The 23,901-nt window shown below is 53.0% G+C and overlaps 1 protein-coding gene across 1 annotated transcript; it reads left to right on the top strand.

The window, feature by feature from the left end:
* The first annotated feature begins 41 nt into the window (after nucleotides 1–41).
* ATP8B3 (ATPase phospholipid transporting 8B3) lies at nucleotides 42–19,982 on the top strand. Its single transcript, XM_087815993.1, is given in 28 exon segments — nucleotides 42–148; nucleotides 869–927; nucleotides 1,407–1,498; nucleotides 2,010–2,123; nucleotides 3,194–3,292; nucleotides 3,670–3,731; nucleotides 4,249–4,321; nucleotides 4,454–4,524; nucleotides 4,971–5,053; nucleotides 6,579–6,737; nucleotides 7,136–7,224; nucleotides 8,072–8,262; nucleotides 8,359–8,558; nucleotides 9,923–10,015; nucleotides 10,018–10,188; nucleotides 10,623–10,811; nucleotides 10,889–11,001; nucleotides 12,521–12,685; nucleotides 12,815–12,926; nucleotides 13,797–13,872; nucleotides 14,089–14,206; nucleotides 14,451–14,835; nucleotides 14,918–15,141; nucleotides 17,652–17,735; nucleotides 18,312–18,545; nucleotides 18,739–18,877; nucleotides 19,069–19,202; nucleotides 19,278–19,982. Coding segments are annotated over 28 exon segments (4,338 nt in total). The 5' UTR covers nucleotides 42–44.
* Nucleotides 19,983–23,901: the final 3,919 nt, after the last annotated feature.

Here is a 23,901-nt window from a genome sequence, read left to right as displayed (position 1 = left end):
AGTTAAGACGTGGCCCAGAGAGGCAAAGAAGCAGAGGAGAGAGGATGATGAGACCTGATATGGGGGACAACCCATGCAGAGGGGGAGCCCAGAGGAGGTGCCTGAGCAAGCCGGGCCCGCCTGAGAACTATGAACTGAATCCAGAAGGGTGAGGAGGCAGTGACCAAGTATGCGGGAAGAGTGCTCCCCTGGGGCCAAGGAAACAGCCCTGGCAAGGGCTTGGAGAGCTGCTGAGGGTCCCCTGGTGAGACAAATTCCTGGCACCGAAGGAGTGACCATGAACTAAGTAGGCTGTGGGAAGGTTCTCGGCTCTGTGGAAGGTTTGGTGTCTGCCTCCATCATGGTTAACTGCCCTGAGACCGTGTTCAGATCTCTCAGAGCAGCATGGCCCTCTATCTGCTTAGTGATATAATGAGTAACTCTAGGGCCCGTGTAGTCAATCAACAAATACTGACGGAGCCCTTCACTGGGGTGGGCATTGTGTCCCATGTGGGCATCGGGTCAGGAAGGGACAGCAGAGAGACCCAGGGGGAGATGGGTGTGGCCATCCCAGGAGAGGGATGGTGTCCTGGCTGGAGGATGGGACTGGGGGTGGGCAGCAGCAGCAGTCAGAGATAGAATCCATCCTGAGCCCGGCTGTAATGGAAGTAAAGGCAACTTCAGCTTGGTAGCTGGAAGACTGGTGGATGTGGGGCTGTTGAAGGATTGGGGATCAGTGAAGGCCCCAGGTAAGAACACACAGCCAGTGGCTGGACCTTCAGAGCCTGGGGAGGGGGCAGCCGATGGAAGTGGGAGGTAACATTTTGGAGAGGGCAGAGTAATGGACAGTGTCTGGCAAGGGCTGACCTTGGGCCCCTCTCCCTGACAGCCCCACCATCATGGACAGTCTGGCCTACGGCGAGGACCTTGAGGAGGAGAAGAACTCAGGTGCATGTTTTGGGGCCAAGTGTGGGGTGCAGGGTCTGTGGAGGAAGCCAAGGGGCATTGCAGAGTGTGGTGGCTGAAATGTGGGGATAGGGATAGCCTCTAAGCTCATTCAACAGGCCCATCATGGGGTTCTCATTGGGTTACAAATAGTCCCAAATCCCATAACTGAAATTTAGACTCAGGAATTGGGGGCTGCTGATCTGAAATAGCTGGGCTGCCCGGGGTGGGCGAGCAGCTTTGCACACTTTGGAGCTGGGCACCAGAGTTTTACCCCACTTTGTTGAAGGAGTGGGTGTGAATGGATCTCCCAGGGCCTGTCCTCTTAGCCTGGGGACTGGCCCAGCGAGGTGTTGTTTACTGGCTCCCACACCCATGGTGGTTCCCCTGGGGGCCCATTAGACCTCCTCTGGGGGATCCTTAGGCAGTGTTCGTTTGCATCCCTTGCACCCCGTGCAACATCCTACTCCCTCTGGCTTCAGCGTTCACCTGGGAGGTGAAAGCCAACAACCAGACCTACAACAGCCAATTCAAGGAGAAGGCCTTCCTGTGTTGGCAGAGGAAAAAGTACAAGGTGGGTGGCCCTAGCCCCACTGCCCTCCCCTACCTTCTCCCACCCAGCCTACTCCCTACCCCCAATTTTAATCATGAACGAATGGTGCTGGAGTTTCCTGTGTTTCCTTGGCTCCACCCCAGTTCATGTTAAAATAAGTAAATACTAAACTTTCAAACTACAGTGTGATCATTAGGCTCTGCTTAAAATCCCCTTGGGTGTGTCTCACTTTGGGAAATACTGGGGTCACAGCTCTACTTGATGAATCTTTGCATTCAGTAGGGGCTCAATTAATACTAGCTCAAAGCTCTGCATTGAGCTGACACTCAGTAAATGCTGCCCTGAGGGCTTTGTATTCAGCAGGTGCTCAGTGGAGCTGGCTCAAGGTCTTGGATTTGGTAGACAGTTAATACTGGCTGGAGGTTTTACATGCACTGGGTGATTAATTATTGCTAATTGTGGCCAAAGGGGAGGGCGAGGCCAGGGTGGAGTTCTGGCCTGGGCAGCGCCTCTATGCTGGCTCTCATTCTAGGGCAATGTCATCCACACAGCCAAGTACAACTTCTTCTCCTTCCTGCCCTTAAACCTGTACGAGCAGTTCCACCGGATGTCCAACCTCTACTTCTTTTTTATCATCATTCTCCAGGTGGGTCAGGGTGAGGTGGTCCCAGGGGTCAGCACCTGCACACACCCCATTCCTTCTGCCTGCTCGAGTTGCCTCCTCCAGGAAGCCCTCCTTTGCCACCTTAGCCCCATGGCTCTGTAGACACACAGAGGTTCAAATGTGTGTTTGTCTGTATGGTTGGGGGGGTCAGTGTCTGGCTCCTCATACACTGGAAGCACCCTCATGGCTGAGTCCCCACTGCCCAGTCCAGGGCCTGGTACACAGAAAGTGCTCTTAGTATATGGTCAATGATGACGGTGCATGAATGGATCCTCCAGGTCCAAGGAGGGTGCAACCCCTCTTCAAGATGGATACTCCTGGCCACATGACTCTCTTGGCCCCAGCTCACTGAAGAAGAAAGAAGGGTTGAGAGCAAGTTCTCGGGACCTGCCAGGCCATTTCCTAGGACCTGGGTGGCCCTGCCAAAGGAGCAGATGTCCCGCTTGGGCAGCTCTCTCTCTGAGTGGGCAGTTTACAGAGTGCCCTGACCCCCACTCAATATCTCATTCTGTTCTGATCCTCTGCTTTTACCCATTGATCCAATAAACATACTGTGCACAGGTCCTATGCTGGACATTGGGGACCTGGCAGTGGCCCTGATACCCACTGTCATTAAACCATATGGAGGGGACCAGTGATGGGAAGGGGACCCACCCCCCAACCAGGCTGGTCTGGGGTTCAGTTGGAGCTCAGTCCTGAAGGGTGACTGGGAGGAGCAGGGCTATAGGGAGAGGAACAGTAAAGCCAAGGTGCTAAGGAGGGAAGAAGCTTTGGGTTGGTAGGGCTTCCTGGCGGATGTGACATGGGGACTGGGCATGGAAGGGACATGAGCTTGCTAGGGAGAAGTTCTGGGCAGGGAGAGGAAATAGATCGACAGTTGTCCCAAGATTTGTAGGGGGAGGTGCCTCGCCTGGAGTCCAGGTGGTTGGCAGGTGGCACACAGGATGCTAGGTTGAGGGACTGGGTGGGAGGGCAGGAGGAAGCAGTTTAGGGGAGTGCCTGGGATGGTGGTTGAGTATTGCCCTCCCAGCATGACCCACCCTCTGTGTCAGGGCATCCCCGAGATCTCTACACTGCCCTGGTTCACGCTCTTCGCCCCGCTCGTCTGCCTCCTCATCATCCGGGGCACCCGAGACCTGGCAGATGACATCGTGAGTGGGGTCGGTAGAGGGACATCTGGGGAGGGGAACGGGGGCAGGGTGAGGTCCTTGTTTTACTGTCACAAGGGACATGTGCCCATGGCTCACTGGCCCTTGTTGCCACACTGGGTGACAGGCGGACTATACGTTCCTTCTCTGCCAATAGCAGTTGTCCCAGTAGCCCCTCTCCTCCATCAGGGTCCCCGGACAGTTGTGGCTGGCATGTGTTCACTGTCAGTGCCATGGGTGTGAGTTGGAACTGTGCTTTGCACCTGGGCCCTCACCAGGGCCATGTGGAGGCAGGATAGGGCATGGCTGGGGGTGGGACCACCCTGGGTGGGGGCAGGGCTGGGTGGGGTGACCCCTCTGACCCACCCCTATTGACTCAGGGGCGACATAGGAGTGACAGGATCATCAACAACAGGCCCTGCCAGATGCTGGTGGGGACAAGGTGAGGCCTCTGGCTCTCTGTGGGGAGTTCATCCTGAGGAAGGGACTCCAGCATAGCTGAGGTGTGTATGTATGTATGCGAGGGTGAAGGAGGGGTGCCCAGCAGAGTGCCCGGAACCTTCCATGCCCCCGAGCGACCTGGTTGAGTCTGGTGTCTGACAGGAACTCAGCCTGCTGTGTACCAGGCTAGGGGGTGGGCACTGTGATGGGGACAGAGGCTGAGGATCTGATTGTTAACCTTTACAGGGCTGAGAATTCAGCTGAAGGGGGAGGCAGAGAAAGTCTGAAGGGACCTGGATGAAGAACTGGGAGGAGGGGCTTAGGGAAGGTTGGACTTCCTGCATGGGCTGAGCCCCTCGCCAAAGACCTGCTCAGAGCACCTGAAGGGCAGCTGCAGTCCCTGGCTGTCCCCCCTTGTTGTTCTTCCGGCTTGGGGGTAGCATGGTGGAAGGTTCTAGGGGTTCCAAAGATGGGCCTGGTTGGGGTCCCCTCTCACACCTGCTGCCCACCCCTTACAGCTTTCTGTGGAAAAAATGGAAGGACCTGCGTGTGGGGGACCTGGTCTGTCTGCACAAAGACAACATTGTCCCGGTGAGCTGGTGTCAACCTGGCTCAGAACTCCCCACCCCTGGGGAAGGGCTGCCTTTCTGCTTGTCTTTCTCCTGCTCCCCTCCCCCCCACAATGCTGTTTTCTTCCTCCCACCCTCCTCCTCCCCAACCCAGGCCGATGTGCTCTTGCTGGCCAGCACGGAGCCCAGCAGCTTGTGCTACGTGGAGACAACAGACATCGATGGGTGAGGCGCGGGTCATCACTGGGGGTTTGGGGGCTTGGGAGCCAGAGAGACCTTCCCCAATGGCCACAAAATGTGGCTTCCCAAGCCCACTGGAATGTGTAGGTCCTGGGAGCATTCGTGGGGCACCTGCAAGCTGGCAGGGGGCAAGAACATTAAATCAGACAGTGGGACCTACCTTCTTTGCACCAACATTTCTGGAGGCCCTACTGAGCTCCAGGTGCGGCTGTCCGAAAATGAGAAGGCCTAGGGTCTGGCCTTAGCCATTTCACAAGTGTCCTGTGTAAACTTGAGCAAGGCCCTCTCCCTCTCTGGGTCTCAGCCTCCTGATTGGCAGCTGGCCTACAGTAGGGGCTCAGTGAAAGTGCTTGAGTGACTGGGGGCTAGGAGTGCCTTGCCTGGGTGCTGTCTGTCCCTACCTCTCACCTTGTTTCCCTTCTCATCACCAGGGAGACCAACTTGAAGTTCAGGCAGGCCCTGATGGTCACGCACCACAAGCTGACCAGTGTAAGGAAGATGGCCTCCTTCCAAGGTGAGAGGTGGCCTGTTCATCTAACCCATCTGGGCCTCCGTCTGCCCTTCTGTACAGCAGGCATGAAGGTTTTGGGGATGGTGATGGGGTCTGCTGGGGGTGTTGGGGGTCGAGATAGCTTTTTTGTTTTGAGAATATTTTTCCATTGATTTTTAGAGAGAGTGGAAGGGAGGGAGGGAGAGGGGGAGAGAGACAGAAACATCAATGTGAGAGAGACACATCGATTAGTTGCTTCCTGCACGTGCCCTGACCGGGGCCATGGATCAAATCTGCAACTGAGGTACATGCCCTTGACTGGGAATTGAACCTGTGACCCTTTGGTGCTTGGGTCGATGCTCTAACCACTCAGTAACAATGGCCAGAGTAAAATAGCTTTCAGTAGGCCAGCTTATCCCAGGCCTGTTTCATGTCCTTTGAATCCATGTAACAGTCAGGGTGTTTTCTATTATTGTTATAAAACATGCAGCATTTTATCAGGCATTACATTTTATTATTTATTTATTTATATTGATTTCAGAGAGTGGAAGGGAGAAGGAGAGAGATAGAAACATCAATGATGAGAGAGTCATTGATTGGCTGCCTCCTGCAGGACCCCTGCTGGGGAATGAGCCCGTAACCTGGGCACATGCCCCGACCAGGAATCGAACCACAATCTCCTGGATCATAGATCGATGCTGAACTGCAGAGCCACGCTGGCCCAGCTACATTTTATTTTTAAAATGTGATCACATTAAAGCAGATGTTTTTGGTTTTTTAATCAAAAAGGCAGTCTGTGTGCACAGAGACAGGGAACTGACCCATCCATCGCAGTTTCTTATTTTCCACCTGAAAAGGAAGGTATTTCATGCCTGTGGGTACAACTATTGCTTGCCAGAGCTCAGCAAGGGGATACATTATTTTTTTCCTGTCTTGTTGCAAAGACAAGTTAATCTAATAGGTTCTGGAGCAGAATCTTTCTCTCAAATCACAGCCCTTTTGCTCTTGATATTCAAGCACTGGCTGCATTTGTTTCCATGATATCTGAGGAAAAGCCTCACTTTCATGGAGGGCCACGCACTGTGTGCCAGGTGCTTGGCTAGGCCCCTGGGTCCCCAGCATTATGGAGACGAGACTGGCACCTTCTTTCAAAGAACTTATTGGTGTTCATGACACCACTGGCAGGAATAAATGTCTACTGACCTCCCAGGATTGTAACCAGGAGGAAGGGAGCTCTGGGTGGGGGGAACCGGATCTGGCTGGAGGATCTTAGAAGGTTTCCCTGATGAGGTGTGAGTCCTGGCATAGGGAAGAGCGTGCACAAAGGCCCTGAGGCTTATCAGTCAGCTTTGGAGCATCTAGGAGGAGACTGCATGGCAAGGGGGTGGAGGTGCCAGTGGGGCAAGTTTGGGGCAGTGCAGGGCCCATGGAGGTTGCTGGAGCCAGAGGGTGACAGAATGTTCCCTATACCCTGCCCCACCCTGCGTTGGAGAGGGGTGGCCTGACCCCAGCCATGCCCTCAGTTCCTTGATTGCTCTGTCTCCCATAGGCAAAGTGGTATGTGAGGAACCTAACAGTCGGATGCACCACTTTATGGGGTACCTGAAGTGGGAGGGCAAGAAATACTCCCTGGACAGTGGCAACATCCTCCTACGTGGCTGCAAGATCCGAAACACAGACACATGCTACGGAATGGTCATCTATGCTGGTATGGCTGCTCTGGGGCCTCTGCGGCATGAGCTGGCCTGGTGAGGGTGGGTGAGAACCCTAACGTTGGCAAGAACTCACAAGGCCAGGCCTGGCTGCTGTGTGTCTGCTGCCATAGATGTGAGGCTCCCGGCATGGCTTCTGTGGGGCCTGGTTTCTAAAATGGTGGAAATGTACATATTGAGCCAGCACCTTTGTTAATTGGCTGGAAAAAATGGGGTGCTTGTTTGTATGTAGATGGATGGGTGGTTGGGCAGGTGATTGGGTGGGTAGAGGGGTGGGGTGCCAGAGGGATGGAGGATGGAATGGATGGATGGATGGATGGATGGATGGATGGATGGATGGATGGATGGATGGATGAATGGATGGATGGACAAACAGACGACGCAAACTCTGCAGGTTTAAACACAAAGATAATGAGGAACTGTGGCAAGATCCATCTGAAGAGGACCAAGATAGACCGTCTGATGAATAGGCTGGTGACCCTGGTGAGCTGCCTAGAACCCCTGCCCTGGAGTGTGGGGAACAGAGGAGGGAAGGGCAAGAGCCCCTTCCCATAGACAGAAGCCTTGGTTGTCATTTTTCAGGCCTCAATTTCCCTCCTCTGCACAATGTGCAGCCTGATCCTACAGGTGAAGGAATTCAAGGTCTGTGGGCCAAATAATCTTCTTATAATCATGCTATTTTAAAAAATGTCTTTATAAAATAAATTTTGATCCTAACATTTTCCCAAACCCATAGAAGATAATAAAATGCTCACTTACCCTCCATGGACATTTATTTAATAATTCTTAACTTTCTGCCTAATCAACTTTATCTTTGTTGTTGTTGTTGTTAATCCTCATCTGAGGATATTTTTTCCCATCACTTTTTAGAGAAAGTGGAAGAGAGGCCAGGGGTGGGGGTAGGGAGAGACACACACGCATTGACTGCTTCCCTCCAGCACGCACCCTGACTGAGGTTCAAACCTGCAGCCCAGGATTGACTGGGAATTGAACCTGAGAACCTTTGGTGCCCAGGCCCACACTCTAACAACTGAGCCATGCCGGTCAGGGCTCAACTTTATCTTTTTAAAAGTTATTGTAGTAATTTTTAAAATAGCAACCACAAAACCCAGCAAAAGCCCTGCAAGTTCCCCTCCCCCTAGGACTGCCAGTCACCTCCCCCCAGCCCCACTCCTGGATCCTGATGGAAGAGCTTAGGTGTGTGTGTGGGGGGTTCCCATCTCTTGTTTGTCTTTTACACTGAGTGTGTCCTTGTTGGCAAGTCCCTGGGGTGCCTCGGTGCTGCCCCGGGTCCCTTCACATGCTCTACCATCTCCCATTTGCTGAGCAGATCTTCATGTGCCTGGTGCTGATCTCTACGGCCTTGACTTTGGGCTTCTGGGATAAGGTGAAGGAATTCAAGGCCAAGCACCACTATGTGTCTGAGAACCTCATGTATAGTGTAACCACCGAGTCTTTCTTCACCTTCTGGAGCTTCCTCATCCTCCTCAGTGCCATGGTGCCCATGGCCATGTTCATCATGTGAGTCCCAGGGCCTCCCCCACCCACTACTCAGCTAGAGAGAATGGGAGCTCAGGTGGGTCAGGGGCCAGGGCATGACCCAGCGTGTGTTTGCAGAGTGGAATTCATCTACCTGGGGAACAGCATCTTCATCAATTGGGACATGCAGATGTCCCAGCATATGCCTGCCAAAGCCCGCAGCACCAGCCTCAATGACCAGCTGGGCCAAGTGGAGTACATCTTCTCGGACAAGACTGGCACGCTCACACAGAACATCATGACCTTCAAGAAGTGCTGCATCAACGGCATTGTCTACGGTGGGCCTGGCCCTGACGTGTCCTTTCCCCGTGGGGCTGCCCAGCAAGGACCGACCATTGGATGCAGGAGGGCCCCTGGGGAACTGCTACCGCCAGAGGCCTGAGTGGGTCTCATAGTCGGCTGCCCTGCCCTGCCCTCAGCTCCACCCCCAGCACTCCCACCCAGATCCGAATCACAGAACTGCAGCCAAAGGCGTCCTCTCTTTGGGGATCAGCAAGCTATTCCTGTAATGGGCCAGCAAGTCTCTCTCTCTCTCTTTATATAAATATATATATTTCAGAGAGAGGAAGGGAGAGGGAGAGAGAGATAGAAACATCAATGATGAGAGAGTCATTGATTGGCTGCCTCCTGCACACCCCCGACTGGGTATTGAGCCTGCAACCCAGGCATGTGCCCTGACCGGGAATTGAACCTCGATCTCCTGGATCCTAGGTCGATGCTCAACCGCTGAGCCGCGGCCGGCTGGGCTCAAGTCAATATTTTTAGCTCCCCCTGCTCCACCGTCTCTGTGGAGACTCAGCTCAGCCCTTGTCCCTGGCCAGCAGCTGCTGCTGGGTGTGAACACTGAGCTTCAAACTTCATAGCATTTTACATGTCACGAAATAGTATTATTTTGGTTTTCATAAACCTCTAATGTGGGTTCTGACATCTGAAATTCATAGCATCTTCATGTGTCACGAAATAGAGTATTCTGCTTCTGTTGTCAAACCTTTACTGAGAACACTAATTTTCAATTTCATAGCATTTTCATGTTTCACGAGACAATATTCTTCTTTTAATTTCTCCCCAACCAATTAGAAATGGGAAAACTCTTCTTAGCTCGCAGGCCACACAAAAGCTTGTCTAGTTTATAACTAGGGGACAAAGTTTCGAGCAGGAGCTGACAGAGGGCCCAGCTAGATAAGAATTGGGTGTAGCAGGCAGTCATCAGTATGAGAAATGGAAATGCCACCCAACCCTCAGCCAGGGTCTAGGGGGTGGGTGATAGAGAAGAGTGGGGTCTGTGGTAAGTGGCATCAACCGGGGCTGGTTTCTCTCATGTTTCATGTTTCTAGGGCTAGACTTTTATTTGAAATCACCCAGTTTTTCAAAGTAGGCCAAGTTTTAAAACTCACCACAAACAGTTCAAACAAGATGCGCTCAGTGGGGCCACATCCCACTCCGGTGGCCCTTCTAAGATTTCCCCAGGAGATGGGGCCCCATCTTTCCTTCTGTGCAGAAGGAAAACTGAGGCTGAGTGTCCTTTGTTGTGTGGTGTGTCTGGTTCAGAGTCCAGGCCCTAGGAAGACTGGCGTTGGGGTTGGGGACTGCGGGACCCCAAACTGTCCGGGATACTGAGACCTGAAGCAGGCTCTTTTCCCAGGCCCAGACGAGGAAGCGGCCCTGCATAAGGTGAGCACTGGCCATGCAGCACTGGGTGGTGGGGGTGTCGGGCAGTGACCCACCCATAACTGGCTTATCCCCCACCCCAGGAGAACCCCTACCTCTGGAACAAATATGCTGATGGGAAGCTGCTCTTCCAAAATGCGAAGCTCTTGAGTGTTGTGTGCGGCAACAAGGACAGGATGGTGCAGGAGTTCTGGCGCCTGCTGGCCATCTGCCACACAGTGATGGTGCAGGAGAAAGACAGTGAGTGTGTCATGGGCTGCCCGGCCTGTGAGGGTCCTGAGGCGGTCTTCTGGCCTTAGAGGTTGTCCAGCCCAACCCCCAGAGCTCCTGTCATCCAGCTTAGAGGGTTCTCAGGCCCTGTCCCAAGCTCCACCTCTTCTGGACCTAGAGGGTGTCTAAGCCTGGGGCTCGAGATCTGTTACTGAGCTTAGAGGAGAAGGTCATCTGGCCTGGGACCCAAGTGCCCACCTTCTTTTATTTGGCTTAGAGGTTGTACTGGCTCAAGAAACCATTGAGTTGTCAATATCTAGTGAGCACCCACTGTGTCCATTTCCTCCCCTGGGCTATGGAGATGGAAGGGGGACCTGCCGCAAATGGGTGGTGGGTCCCCAAAAGAGAGCAGGCTCCCAGTGAATGTGTCCCCCACCCCACTCCCATGGTTCCCTCCCCCCCAGACCAGCTGTTGTACCAGGCAGCTTCCCCCGACGAGGAGGCGCTGGTCACAGCAGCCCGGAATTTCGGCTATGTGTTCCTGGCGCGCACACAGGACAGCATCACAGTGGTGGAGCTCGGGGAGGAGCGGGTGTACCAGGTCCTGGCCATGATGGACTTCAACAGCATCCGAAAGCGGATGTCTGTGCTGGGTGAGCACCCTCAGCCTGGGGATGGAGGTGGGCAGGAAGGGGAGCACTTATGGGCAGCCAGGCCTCTCCCTCCACAGTCCGAAACCCCGAGGGCTCCATCTACCTCTACACCAAAGGCGCAGACACTGTCATCTTTGATCGCTTGTATAAGAAAGGCTTGACCGAGGGGATCACGGAAGAGGCCTTAACCGTGAGACCCTGTGGGAAGGGAGGGAGGGTAGAGGTCTAAAGGGAGGGAGGCAGAGGAGGAGGGTGTGCAGAGAAGCGGTCTCAGGTATGCAGGTGACGTGTACAGTTGGCCGATCTGTGCCCCCCCCCCCCCATGGGCAGGGAGGAGCTGAACTCCAAGCTACACCTGCACAGAGGAGGCATTTTTTTGTAAGTCACACAAGGACCCTCTGTGGTTTGGCCCTGGGTGCTGACCCCTGCTTCCAGCCAGGCCTGCCCCAAATCTTTTATCTCAGTGGATGAACCCCAGACTCCTCAGCCAAGCTTTCAAAGCTGTATCTTTGTGTCTCTACTGGCCTCTCTAGATGAGCTCTTTTTGCCCCACAGGGTGTTCCCCAGGTTGCCAGTTTCAGGCTTGCAGTTTTCCTTATACTCAGGTGATACCTCAGGACCTTTGCACACTGTTCCTTCTGCTTGGCTGCCTTCCTCTACTCTGTCACTTAGGATGTTTTGGTCCTCAAGGCTATGCCACCTCCAGGGAGACTTTCCTGCCTGATCCCAACATGGGGCTGACATGTCATGCCAGGTTACCCCTCTCTGGCCCAACCCTGACCCTTTGGGACTCCCCAAGGGCTTTGCTGGGTCCCCAGCATCACTCAATACAGGGGCCAGGGAGGGTGTTTATGCAAAGAATGCCCTGAGCCTCTCACTCAGGTCTTCTCAGAGTTCCCTGCTCTGCTAGGATGGGGAGTCTGGGGCAGCCACCTGGTCTCTAAGAACTGGGGAAGTACAATCTGAACAATGACCCAGAGCCCAGGAGCTTGGCAAGATGGCTTGGCTCAATTGCCCCACCGAACAGATAGGTAAACTGAGGCACAAGAAGAACAAAGTCCTGTCTGGACTTACTGATGGCCAGGGAGCCCCTGTTATGTCCAAGCCCAACCTCTGAGGCCCACCTCCAGTTAAGAACAAAAGCAAGACCTGATGCCACCCACTGGGGCAGAAACCCTGGGAGATGGAGAAGCAGGAGGGACGTAAGGAGCCCATAGATACCTTCTTTGGGGCCACCCAGACCCCAGGGCATCCCAGAAGCTCTGGGCCATCCAGGCGGGGGTTGGGGGACGCTGGAGACCCACAGGATTCTTTCTGTTCCCTCTCCACTCCCAGAACCCCTTGAAAATTGAAACAGAGTGTGGAGCATAGACATTCCCAAGGCCAGGGTTCAGAGGCAGAGGTCCAGGGCTGTGGGAGCCCTGGCAGGGCTGCACTGAGGGTCTTCAGCGATAGTTAGAAATTGCCACACAGAGTGTAGGAAACTGTGGAGGCAAACTACAGCTGGACCTCTTGGGGAGCTGAAACAGAGGAAATAGGAAACATGGCAGCACATCATCCCAGCCCCCGCTGGGGAGAATAGATTGTGGGGAGGGGTCAAGGTTCAGGGAGCTCAGGCAAAGGGAGAGGTGCTGAAAGAGGAGGTGACTGAAGTGTCCAGGGAGGCAACGTAGTGACAGGGTGGCGCCTTCCTGCCGGGGGGCCCCAAGTCCTTTGCCAAGCAGACCCTGCGCACGCTGTGCCTGGCCTACAAGAAGGTGGGTGAGGCTGTGTACGAGGAGTGGCGCCGGCGGCACCGGGAGGCCAGCATCCTCCTTCAGAACCGGGCCCGCGCCCTGCACCAAGTGTATGAGGAGATGGAGCAGAACCTCCAGGTGGGCGTGCACAGGAGCTGAGGGGGCTCCAGGACCCAGGTCCCAGCCCTGTGGGGCCCGGGGTCTCCCATCCCTGCCAGGGGAGCTGGGTCCTGCTCAGTCTGTTTCCCATCCTCCCCCAACCCTCAGCTGCTGGGAGCCACAGCCATTGAAGACAGGCTCCAGGATGGCATTCTTGAAACCATCCAGAGTCTCAAACAAGGAAACATCAAAGTGTGGGTACTCACAGGAGATAAGCAAGGTAGGTCCCAGGGAGGCCATCCCCAGCAGGGAAAGAAAGGAGATGGGTGGGAGAGAACTCATATGTGCCCCAAGTGCCACCATCAGCCTGTTCCATTTGTCTGGGTTAAATCCTTTCTCCCACCTTGTCCTGGGGAAGGGAGAAATGGGATGATTAGAACTACTGGGGTCCCCCGGGCATCTCCCTTAGATGGGTGGCACTGTGTCAAGCACTTCTGGAGTGTTTGGCGCCCATGGCAGCACCATGAGTTGGAAACTTGTTACCCTGTATGTTAGATGGGCCCAGTGAGTTCAGAGACCTCAGGGCACCTGCTGGAGGTTGCCCAGCCACTTAGAAACAAAGCTGGCATGGAACTTCAGGTCCTTTGGCCCTGGAGCCCTGACTCTCCCCCACCCCATTGTAGATTCTCTGGGACCCCACTAGGCATGGGTGCCAGCAGGGCCACATTAGCATTTCTGTGGGTGGGAGGCAAATACACACAAAATATTTAAAATGACAGTTTACAGATGTGCTGGTATAAAGACAAATGTCCAGGCTGGAATACATTCACTTCTGTTTTCTTCTGATTTTAAAATAAATTAATTCATTTTTGTGGGTTCCTAGAAGTGCCTGTGGGCCCTAGGCATGAAATATCTAAGGATCCCTTGGCCCTGGCCCCAGACTCGCCTCCCTCCAGCAGCCCAGCCCCAGCCAGCCAGAGTGCAGGGCCCTTTGCTCAGAGCTGCCGCCAAAGTTTCAGGGCTGTCTCTCATTGGCCAGCCTGGGTGACATGCCCTTCTCTGAACCAATCGTCACAGCCAGGGGGTGGGGCAGGGTTGGCATGGTCCAGGGCAGGGGCCTGCCCAGGGGCTGAGCTGGGCTGGTTTGCAGAGACCGCGGTGAATATCGGCTTTGCTTGCCAGCTGCTGTCCGAGGACATGCTCATTCTGGAGGAGAAGGAGATAGTGTAAGGAGTGGGGTGGGGGTGGGTGAGCTGGTGGGAGCAGGGTGAGGGTGGGGGATGGGGGACACCCATGGCTCAGATGTGGCCCTGGGGGTCTGCAGAACGTCCTCAACCTCCACCTGGCTGGACTCCCAGAGGGAGAAACTGAGGCATAGTTGGGGAGGGGATGGAGGGAAGCTTGTGCCGGGGCGTGGCTGAGCTCCAGCTGGGTCCCTGCAGTAGGATCCTGGACGCCTACTGGGAGAGTGACAACAACCTGCCGAGTGGCTCGGGGTCTCTGAAGAACCGGTTCCTGCCACAGGTCAAAATGGCCATGGTCATTAACGGAGAGTTCCTGGTCAGTGTCTGCTCAGGGCTGACTGTGGGGCTGGGAGGAGCAGCAGACGGGGTGGGGGTGGACTGTTGGAAAAGCCAAAGTGAATGCTACACCAATAGATGATTCTCAGAGGGACTGGAGCCTTGAGTTCAAGTCCAGTCTGGGGTCGGGTCAGGAGGCAGGAGGAACGGCCAGCTGGGGGTATTCACAAAGAGGAGGGGTGTAGGCAGAGTGATGCACCCCGTTCCCCCCCTTCGCTGGCCAGGACCAGCTGCTGCTGTCCGTGAGCAAGGAATCCAGGGCATTGGTCCAAAATGTGAACGTGGACGTGGAGGAGTCCTGGCAGGAGCCAGGTGAGCAGAGGATAGACTTCCTGCAGGCCAGGCGCATCTCTCTGATGCGGCAGACCCTTGGGATCCAGCTGAGGAGCCCAGGGTTGGTGCCGCAGAACAAGCACTCCAACACCCAGGAGAGCCCCGAGGTGCGGCGAGAGCGGGCCTTCGTGGAACTGACCTCGAGATGCCAAGCAGTCATCTGCTGCAGGGTGACACCCAAGCAGAAGGCCTTGATTGTGGCACTGGTCAAGAAATATAAGAACGTGGTGACCCTGGCCATCGGGGATGGCGCCAATGACATCAACATGATCAAGAGTGGGTGGTGGGCCCCGGCCTGGGGGAGGCCTGTGGAGGGTGGGGGTGGCCCAGGGCCAACAGGCTGCATGTGCTCCTGCAGCTGCGGACATCGGCGTAGGGCTGGCGGGCCAGGAGGGCATGCAGGTGGTGCAGAGCAGTGACTACATGCTGGCCCAGTTCTGTTTCCTGAGGCGGTTGCTGCTGGTGCATGGGCGTTGGTCCTACATGCGAATCTGCAAGTTCCTACGCTACTTCATCTACAAGACACTGGCCAGCATGATGGTTCAGATCTGGTTCGCTTTCTACAGTGGCTTCACTGCGCAGGTGCGCTGGAGGGAACAGCCTTTTGAACATTCCCTAGGGGTGCTGTGCCCTTCTCATGACCTCCAGGAGGGCAGCAGGCACACTCACACTCTGGGGTCCTCATGGAACAGGGCTTGCCTGAGGTCGCAAGGCAATGCAACCTTTTCTATGGCTGTATTCATAGAGGTATAGAGTCCAGATAAAGGGAGGGGATAGTTCCTACCCAGCTCTGTGCCCAACATTTTGAGGGATATTTGGCAGATTTGAGCTTTGAAACCAGGGCAGGGCAGATACTCCAAAGGTAGATCTTTCTAGGGGAGAAAGGAAAAGCTTGAAACCCAGAGAAGATAAGACTGGGGGGGCTGGGTTCCCTGGCTTTAAGACTCTCGACAGTATCATGGTGAGGAATAGATGTGCCTTCTGGAGCCTTAGAAGAGTCATAGAGTGATGATTTCCCCTAGGAGTAAGGAAATTATCCAAAAATAGACAGCCATGACAGGGAATAAGCTCCCCGTCATTGATACCCAGGCATTTGAGAGGGAGATTTACAGAGACACCTTTGATAAGTATATATTTTTTGTTTCTAGATATTTTATTCTTTTAGCTAATACTGTACATGGAATTGTTTTCTTAATTCTCTTTTGGAATTGCTCATTGCTGGTGTGTAGAAATGCAGATGGTTTTTTTTGTTTTTGTTTTAAAATATATTTTTATTGATTTTTAGAGAGAGAGGAAGGGAGAGGGATAGAGAGAAACATCATTGATCGGCTGCCTCCTGCATGTGCCCTCCTGAGGATCGATCCTGCAACCCAGGCATGTGCCCTGATTGGGAATGGAACCGGTGACCTCTTGGTCCTGGGTCGACACTCAACCGCTGAGCCACACCAGCCAGGCACAGATTTTTTTTTTTTGATTTTTTTTTATTTTTTGTATGTTGATCTGTGCCCTACAAATCTGTTGAATTCCTTTATTGGCTCTAGGAGATTTCTGGTGAATTCTTTAGGATTTTCTGCATGTCATCTGAAAATAGAGATAGTTTTCCTTCTTCCTCTCCAATTTGGATGCCTTTTATTTCCTTTCCTTACCTAATTGCTCTGGCTAGAACTCCCAGGGAGATGGTGAGGGCTGGCATTCTTGTCTTGTTCCTGATCTTAGTGAGGACAGTGTTCTATCTTTTTATATTTGTTGACTAGAATTCTTTTGTAGGAAGAATCAACCATTTCTTCTCCCTCATTTATTTATGAAATTACTCATTTTTATCAGTATGGACCCATGGATATTTATTTGATTGTATAATTCATTGCTCCATTTATCCCTGATTTGTCCTTTTGACGCGGTCCTGCTTTTCCCCGAGCACATCTTCACTTTCTGGCACTGCAAGAGGTTCCAAGCTCATTTTATTTTTCCTTTGCCCCAACCCTGGAATCAGCCACTCTCATGAGGAGCCCAGTTCTTTTCATTAGAGAATGGTGGTTAGACACCAAGAGCTAAGTGCTTGATGTGCTCATTGCTTCTGGGTGCTATTACCCTCTCAGCAGACAGAGCTAGGAAATGTACGCATATTAACCCATGGATAGATGCACATCTCTATGCCTATTTCTATTTAGATATCTATCTGTTGCTCTATTTATCATATATCTTGTGGGTATTAAAAAACTATGCATTCACACTGATACCTCTGATTCCAGTCCCACAGAACAAAGCTCACCTTAGCCTTTTCCAGGTACTGATTTATGACCCTTCTCCTGCAGTGAGAAACTTGATTCTTGTAAAATTATTGATCATTACTTATTTGCTCACTCGCAGAATGCACATAAAATGGTTTTTGGAACTGAAACCCACATCCTTTAACTGGATTGGATTCATGCATTGGAAAGGAAGTTGGGAATTGGGCTCATTGTCTGTGGGATCTCTTCCAATTCTTTTTAAAAATAATTAATTTAAAAAATCCTCACCTGAGGATATTTTTCCCATTGCTTTTCAGAGAGAGTGGAAGGGAGAGAGAGAGAAACATTGATAAGAGAGACACATCTATTGATTGCCTTCCTGTACATGCTATGACCAGGGCCAGGGATTGAGCCTGCAACTGAGGTATGTGCCCTTGGCTGGAATGGAACCCAGGACTCTTCAGTCCATGGGCCGATGCTCTAACCACTGAGCAAAACCGGCTAGGGTCTTCAACTCTTTTACCCACCCATCTGTGACTCCTTAAATCTAAAATGACCACAACCCACATTCTCTAGCCATTTTTCCTTCTGCAGCTCTTTATTGAAGCCCTCCAATTAAAGGAAATGTTCAAAAGTGCTGTTTTAAAAGAATTAGACCCTGCTTTTCCGGTTTGCCTTTTATCTTCCAGCCGCACTTAACCCAATCCTTGATTATAACGCAATTTTCTAACTCACCTGGAATCCTCCCCAGGTGCAAAACTACCTTGGATGGGTCTCCTTAGGTAAAGGGCATATTCATTTCTGGACATTTGGCATCTGAAGGCTGACCACTAACAACTTTCTCCCATTCCTCCCCCTCCATAGCCTCTGTATGAAGGCTGGTTCCTGGTGCTTTTCAACCTGCTCTACACCACCCTCCCAGTTCTGTACATTGGGCTCTTTGAGCAGGTGAGCAGGCTGAAGGCTTACTTCCTCCTTCCCTGTAGATGCTCCTGTCTCTGCCACACCTTCTCCTCCTGGGGGAGGCTGGGGGGGATGGGAGCAGGGCTCCAAGATCACAACCATGTAACTGTTCCCACCAGAGCCCAACCTGATAGTGGGTGAAACCCTTTTACCCAGCTACCCTCACCCTTTGTGGGACCACCCCCAAATCTCAGTCCCACTGTCTTCCCATCTGTACAACAGTGGGGAGGGGGTCAGAAAAGATGGTTTTCCTGTTTACCCTGCTCCCTTCCTCAAGAGTGTCTGGCTAAGTGATCCAGAATAGGGTGGTCCAGTAGAGTGTTTAGGATGATGGAAGTGTCTCTTGCCTATGCTATCCAAATGGCAGCCACCAGCTAATGATGAACACTTGAGGCGTGCCTGGTGTGATCTGAGGAATGAGACTTTTCATTTCATTTTTTGAAAAAGTTTTATAACAAAATTCACCATTCTTACGTGCATGATTCAGGCATGCCAAGAATAGCCCAGCACGTGCATGTTGCTGTGCAACCAACCTCCAGAACCCCCTACCCTCCACCCCAGGATGTGAGTGCTGAGCAGAGCCTGGAGCTGCCCCAGCTGTACATTGCCGGCCAGAAGGATGAGCTCTTCAACTACTGGATCTTCCTCCAAGCCATTGCCCATGGCATGGCCACCTCCTTGGTCAACTTCTTCATGACCCTGTGGATAAGTCATGATACAGCTGGGCCCCTCAGTGACTATCAGTCTTTTGCGGTGGTCGTGGCCTTGTCGGGTCTGCTATCCATCACCGTGGAGGTAGGCAGGGCTGCTGCCCACCCCACCCCCAGTGGGACCTTAGACACAGGCCATGCAGGTCTCATCACCCAGTGACCTTTCCTGAAAGGCCTTATCAGGTGCCCTTTGAACCTGGAGGTTGGCCCCCACCCTCCTCTAGGTAACCTTGCCTGGGGTTCTGGCCCTCGTGGCTTAACCTTCTTTTCCCATTCAGGTCATCCTCATCATCAAGTACTGGACAGTCCTGTCCGTGCTGGCCATTTTCTTCAGCTTCTGCTTCTACATGGTCATAAGTTGGGCCAGCCAGAGCTTCTGGCTCTTCACTATCTCCCCCAAGACCTTCCCATTTCTGCGTGAGCACCCCCAGCAGGGAATAGGGTGGCAGTCCTGGAGATTGGTAGGACCTGTGTCTTTAGGGAATTTGCACAAAGGCATCCTGGGGGTGAAGGGTGAGGAAGGAGGTGGGGTGTCTGGAAGAGGGGCACGCAACAGGCTCTGGGGAGGCTCCACCCTGGGCCAGCCTGTGACCCTCCCCTGTTGCCAGATGCTGACCGAAATGTGCTGTCCCATCCCTCCATCCTGCTGGTGGTTCTGCTGAATGTGTCATTAAACACCCTGCCCGTGCTGGCCTTGCGTGTCATTTACCAAGCCCTCAAGAAGCCACACGCCAAGGTGAGGGTGGCTGGGGTCCCCACTGCACATTCAGCACAGTGGGGGAGCCCGATGACCCTTGCTTGCCCTTTTGCTGTGCAGGGGGAAGAGGAGGCCCCGACTAAGGAGGTTGCTGTGGAGTCTCTGCCCTACCTATGCCGGGGGTCACGTGCCCGGCGCTCCAGCTATGCCTTCTCCCACCGGGAAGGCTATGCAGACCTTATCACGCAGGGCACCGTTTTGTGGAGGTCACCAGGGGTCAACAGCGACACTCCGGCTGATCACACAATCCCATCTAATGAAGAATTGGCCCCAAGCATCAGGGAGTCACCCTCATACCAGAAGAAGATGTCGTTCCTGGGGAAGAAGAGGCACCAGAGCTGGGGGAAGGTGTCTTCCAAGGACATGCAGCCCACCTTCACGATGAACTCCATTAGTGTGGAGGGGCAGTTGTCTTTCACCAAAAATATGGCTCCCTCCACAAACTGGAAGTCTGGGTCTTTCCACGAGAAATTGCCAATGAAGCAGGCAAGGCCATATTCTCCTGAGAATCTGCCACCAACCAAGGAGAGGTCACCCTCGCCCAGAGAAAGCCAGATACCACTTTTTGGGAACCAGCCACTGCCTTCTGGCCAGTCATCTTTAGGGAACCAGCCAGAATCCCTGGAGGAGAAGGGAGAATCAGCCACAAATAAAGAGCCTATGGAGGTGGAGCCCTCACCCTCTGAGAGGCTACCAGTGCCTGGTGGGAACCAAGTTCTACCTGCTCTGGCGGGGCAGCCACCTCTGCTTTGGGAGGAACAGTAATTGCCTGGGCTCAGGAAATGTCAGCCAGCAAGCACGAGGCATTCCCTGATGACAAGGGCTTCACACCCGTTTCTTTTTCTAATAAACCAGGGTCCGTCTGACCCCAGGGCTCCTTGAGCTCACTCTTTTCCTATGCTTCTTTCTGTGATACATCCTAGAAGTTTTTCCTGGTTTTAAAAATCAAAACACTCACCTCTAGTGGCTGGATGAGCAATTTGCAGGGAGAGCTTGTCTTATTTATTTGTTTATTCTTCCTTCTTCACCCTGGGGTAAATAATGTGGATAAAACTTTATTGCTCTCAGAAGGGAGAAATGTGCTGAGCAGATTCTGCTTACCAGTCCTGGTTCTTTGGCTGCTGCCTGCTGGCCCCTCCTAGGGCAATTGATAAGGTCCAGTTCTGGAACCAACCCAGCCTATTCCCCCACCAAGCTGTCCTGGCTTCTTCCCTTCAAATAAACCACCTTACACTGCAGGGTCCAGAAAGCAATGGGCAGTGATGCCTCAGACTCAAGTCCGAACAGGATCTTTGTTGTTGGGCTTGGTTGGCTCAAAGGCTGTGAGTTTTTCTTTGATTCTTAATGGTTCCCACAGAAGGGAGCCCTGTGAGGGTGGGGGCTCAGGGACAACTGTGGCCATAGAAGAGGGCAGGGTTTGGAGCCGATAGGGCTGGGCTGGGTGAGGCAGACTTCCTCCTCCTTTGTCCCCTCTGTCCCTCCCCATTTTTGTGGTGGGTGAGCCCCATTCCTCCCCCTCTTGCACCTCCCCCCTACACCCACCTCCATTGTCGACCAATCCCCACTGTCGGCCAACACACACGCCCAGGTGAGTGGCTAGAAAATAATTTATTGGAGGAAAACAAAACAACAAATCCAGCAGAGCAATGGTTGACAATGACGATGATTCTTTAACTTTTAAGCCTGTCGCCTGAGGGTGGGGTGAAGAGGGCTCCTGTTCCCTCTAGCATTGGGAGGAACTGTGGATGACCCCAGTAGTATCTCCCCTGAAAACATCTCTAGTGTCCAGTCTTGGTTAAACACTCAGGGCTCTCCCTCACCCCTGGTGGAGGGAATCCACCCAAAGACCAACCCTTGGGATGGGCCGGGGTGGTCTGCTGGGGCCACAAGGAGGAGCCCAAGGATCTGATGGGCTGGTGTGGCTTATACTGCTTGAGGCAGAGAACGTGAAATGGCCAAAATTCCAGCTGATGCAGGAGCTGAGTGGCAGTGGCCCTGGGGCATGCACCACCCCACCCTCATTTTGGGTGGGTTGATCCTCCAAACTGAGGCTTTCTGTCCTTCAGGGTGTGAGGGGCCCCCTTCCTGGGCCCTGTCCTGGAAGGTGGGCTCTCCTGGTTGGAGTGTGGGGCCTGGTGTCAGGAGTGGAGTTATAGGCATGGAGACTCTCCCAGGGTCCCCCTTCATGATTTTGGGGATCCCTCTGTTGTGTAGGGTCCCAACATAGGCTGGAAAGAAGACTCCACAGAAATGCCTCTCCCCACCTCCCAGGCCAGACAGAAAGGTGTACTCAGGCCCAGCCTAGAGCTGAGGAGGCTAAGGGTGTCTGGGTGGAGCCTGGCCGGGTGCCTGTCCTGGGTCCTTGGGATGGGGGTGGGGAGGTGTCTCAGGAGGGTTCTTAGGATCTCAGAAAGTTGGGATACACACCAGCCTCACACCACCCTGGGCGACAAGACTCGAATTGATTGTCTCTCTCCTCTGAACAAGACACTTGGGAACTCATGCTAATGTGAAACCAACGGGGGTCCAAGATGGCAGTGACAGCCACCTGCGCCCAAGAACCAGCAATAGAAGACTCAGCAGGCACAGGTGGGTGGCATGTGGGTGCCAGGAAGTGGGAACCTGGTCTGGGTGCTTAAGCCCTGCTGTCTGCCTTCTTCTTTCCTTCCCACCTCCTGCCAGCTGGAAAGGGAGAAATGAACAGAGAGCAGTGCAAAGGGGCCCAAACAGCACAGCTCAGGCACAAAACACAAGGATGCACATGGACTCCGGGGCCCCGCGCCCGTCCCCACCCCCCACCCCCTCCACTTAGTACATTATCAAGAAAGAGTACATTAGTCATGCATCAAATCAAATTCCATTGTGTCTTTTTTTCCATTTTCTTCCTTTTTTTTTTCTTAAATTACATTTGAACACAGACCACATAGAATAATAAATACTCTTATAAGACATGACACCAAAAACAAGAAACAGAACACACCAGAGAACACAAAAGTATCCCTCTCTTTCTCTCTCTCTCTCTTCCTCTCTTTTCTAAAGGACTCGTTTAAATAAGAAATCTGTAAACGCCTGGTCCTTTGGTCCTTTGAGCTCAGTCTCTCGCTCGCGCTCCCTCTGTCTTTCTCCTCTGACCACCCAGCTTTCGCTGCCCCGACATTCAATATGTCTCCCACAGAACTCGTCAAAGAAATGACATACCATCATCTGCAAAATTATAATTTAACGGTATAAAGCTTCAAGTCACGTATTCCCAAAACTAGCTAAGGATTTTTTTTTAATCACATAAACTATACATTAAATATTTTGAGGTATTTCAGAGAAAATTGTCAAAGGCTCGAAGGAGCTGTGCTGGAGGTGTTGTTCCCTGTGTGGAGAATGGTCTTTGGTTTGTGATGACCAGCTGGGTGTTGGCGACAGGAGGGACCCAAGGGGGCTCTGGGAGAGGATGGAGAATGGCCTGCTGGAGGGGGATTGGCCAACTGGGGGAAGGGGTGTAGGAGCTGGTGTGTGTGCACGTGTGCACATATGTGATATGAAAGTATTAGAAAGGGAACCAGGAATGGGAGGATGCTTCTGTGACCTGTGTCAATGGGGCTTGACCTGATCTGACCACAGTTCACCATAACTAGAATGTTCTACAACCAGAAGGATCCCAAGACAATTTCTAAATTTCCAGCAGGAGGCTCCTGGCCTCTTATCCTTGGGCCTCGAATGCCGGGAAGAGCAAGTGGCTTGCCCAGCAGAGGGTGTCCAAGAAGCTGTGTCCCCTGAAATCAGTTGCTCTGGCCAGTGGGGCCCAAGTGTTAGTGGGTGTGGGAGTGTGGAGGAGTTGGGTGTGGGTAAAAGGGGTTATGTCCACCTGTGTTTGGGGGAAGGAGTTGGTTGCTGAGCCAGAATGGGGACTCTTAGGATAATGCTCCAACACCCAAAGGTTTTAGAAGCATCACTCAGATCCAGTTGCTTAAAAAGCCCGGACAATAGCGAGTCGATAAGGACAAGAGAACATTTCACACACATCTTTGGTTCAAGAAAAAGGCACTCATCGACCTCACTATCCTCCCTCTCTCTCTTTCTTTCTCTGGTGGGGGTGTCGGTACCTAGAGGGCAGGGCCCAGGGCAGGCCCTTGAGCACAGTCGGAGGCGAACTCGAGGGAATTATAGCAACCAGCACAGTCCTTGGGGGGAAATCTTTGGTATCAGGCGTGATTTTTCCAATCACAGACATGAACGTTTGAGTGAGGTAGCCTTTACCTGGGGGAGGGGGAGGGGCATTTCACTAGAAATGTCTCTTGCATTCTCAAGGGGGCAGTGGCCACCTCCCTGGGAAGCAGCAAAGAGGACCGGGTTTGGGGGAGGTTCCTTCTAGCCTCTAGATCATGAACCCGGAGGAGGTAGGCTCTTAGGATCCAGCTGCAGGCCAGTCTTGGAGGTCACCTGGACCAGATGAGCAGGGGAGGTGGGAGGTGCTCATCTTCACTTCTGTCCCTTCCTACCCCCTTGTCAATTTTTTTTTTTGGCAAAAAACAGAGCAAGCAGATTCCACCTTCTTCTCTGTGGAGAGAGACATGGCAAGCGCAGGTTCACCCCTGTCACCCTTACAGACCCAGTGCAGCAAACCAAGCACTGAGAGGTGGTGAATGACTTCCAGAGGGTTCCAAGCAGATAGGAACACCATGACCCCAGA

This window comes from Miniopterus natalensis, chromosome 4 (genome assembly GCF_054644295.1).
Source record: "Miniopterus natalensis isolate mMinNat1 chromosome 4, mMinNat1.hap1, whole genome shotgun sequence".
In the NCBI taxonomy this organism is placed as follows: domain Eukaryota; kingdom Metazoa; phylum Chordata; class Mammalia; order Chiroptera; family Miniopteridae; genus Miniopterus; species Miniopterus natalensis.
Note: the sequence above shows the minus strand (reverse complement) of the source record. Positions and strands in the feature narration are given on the sequence as shown.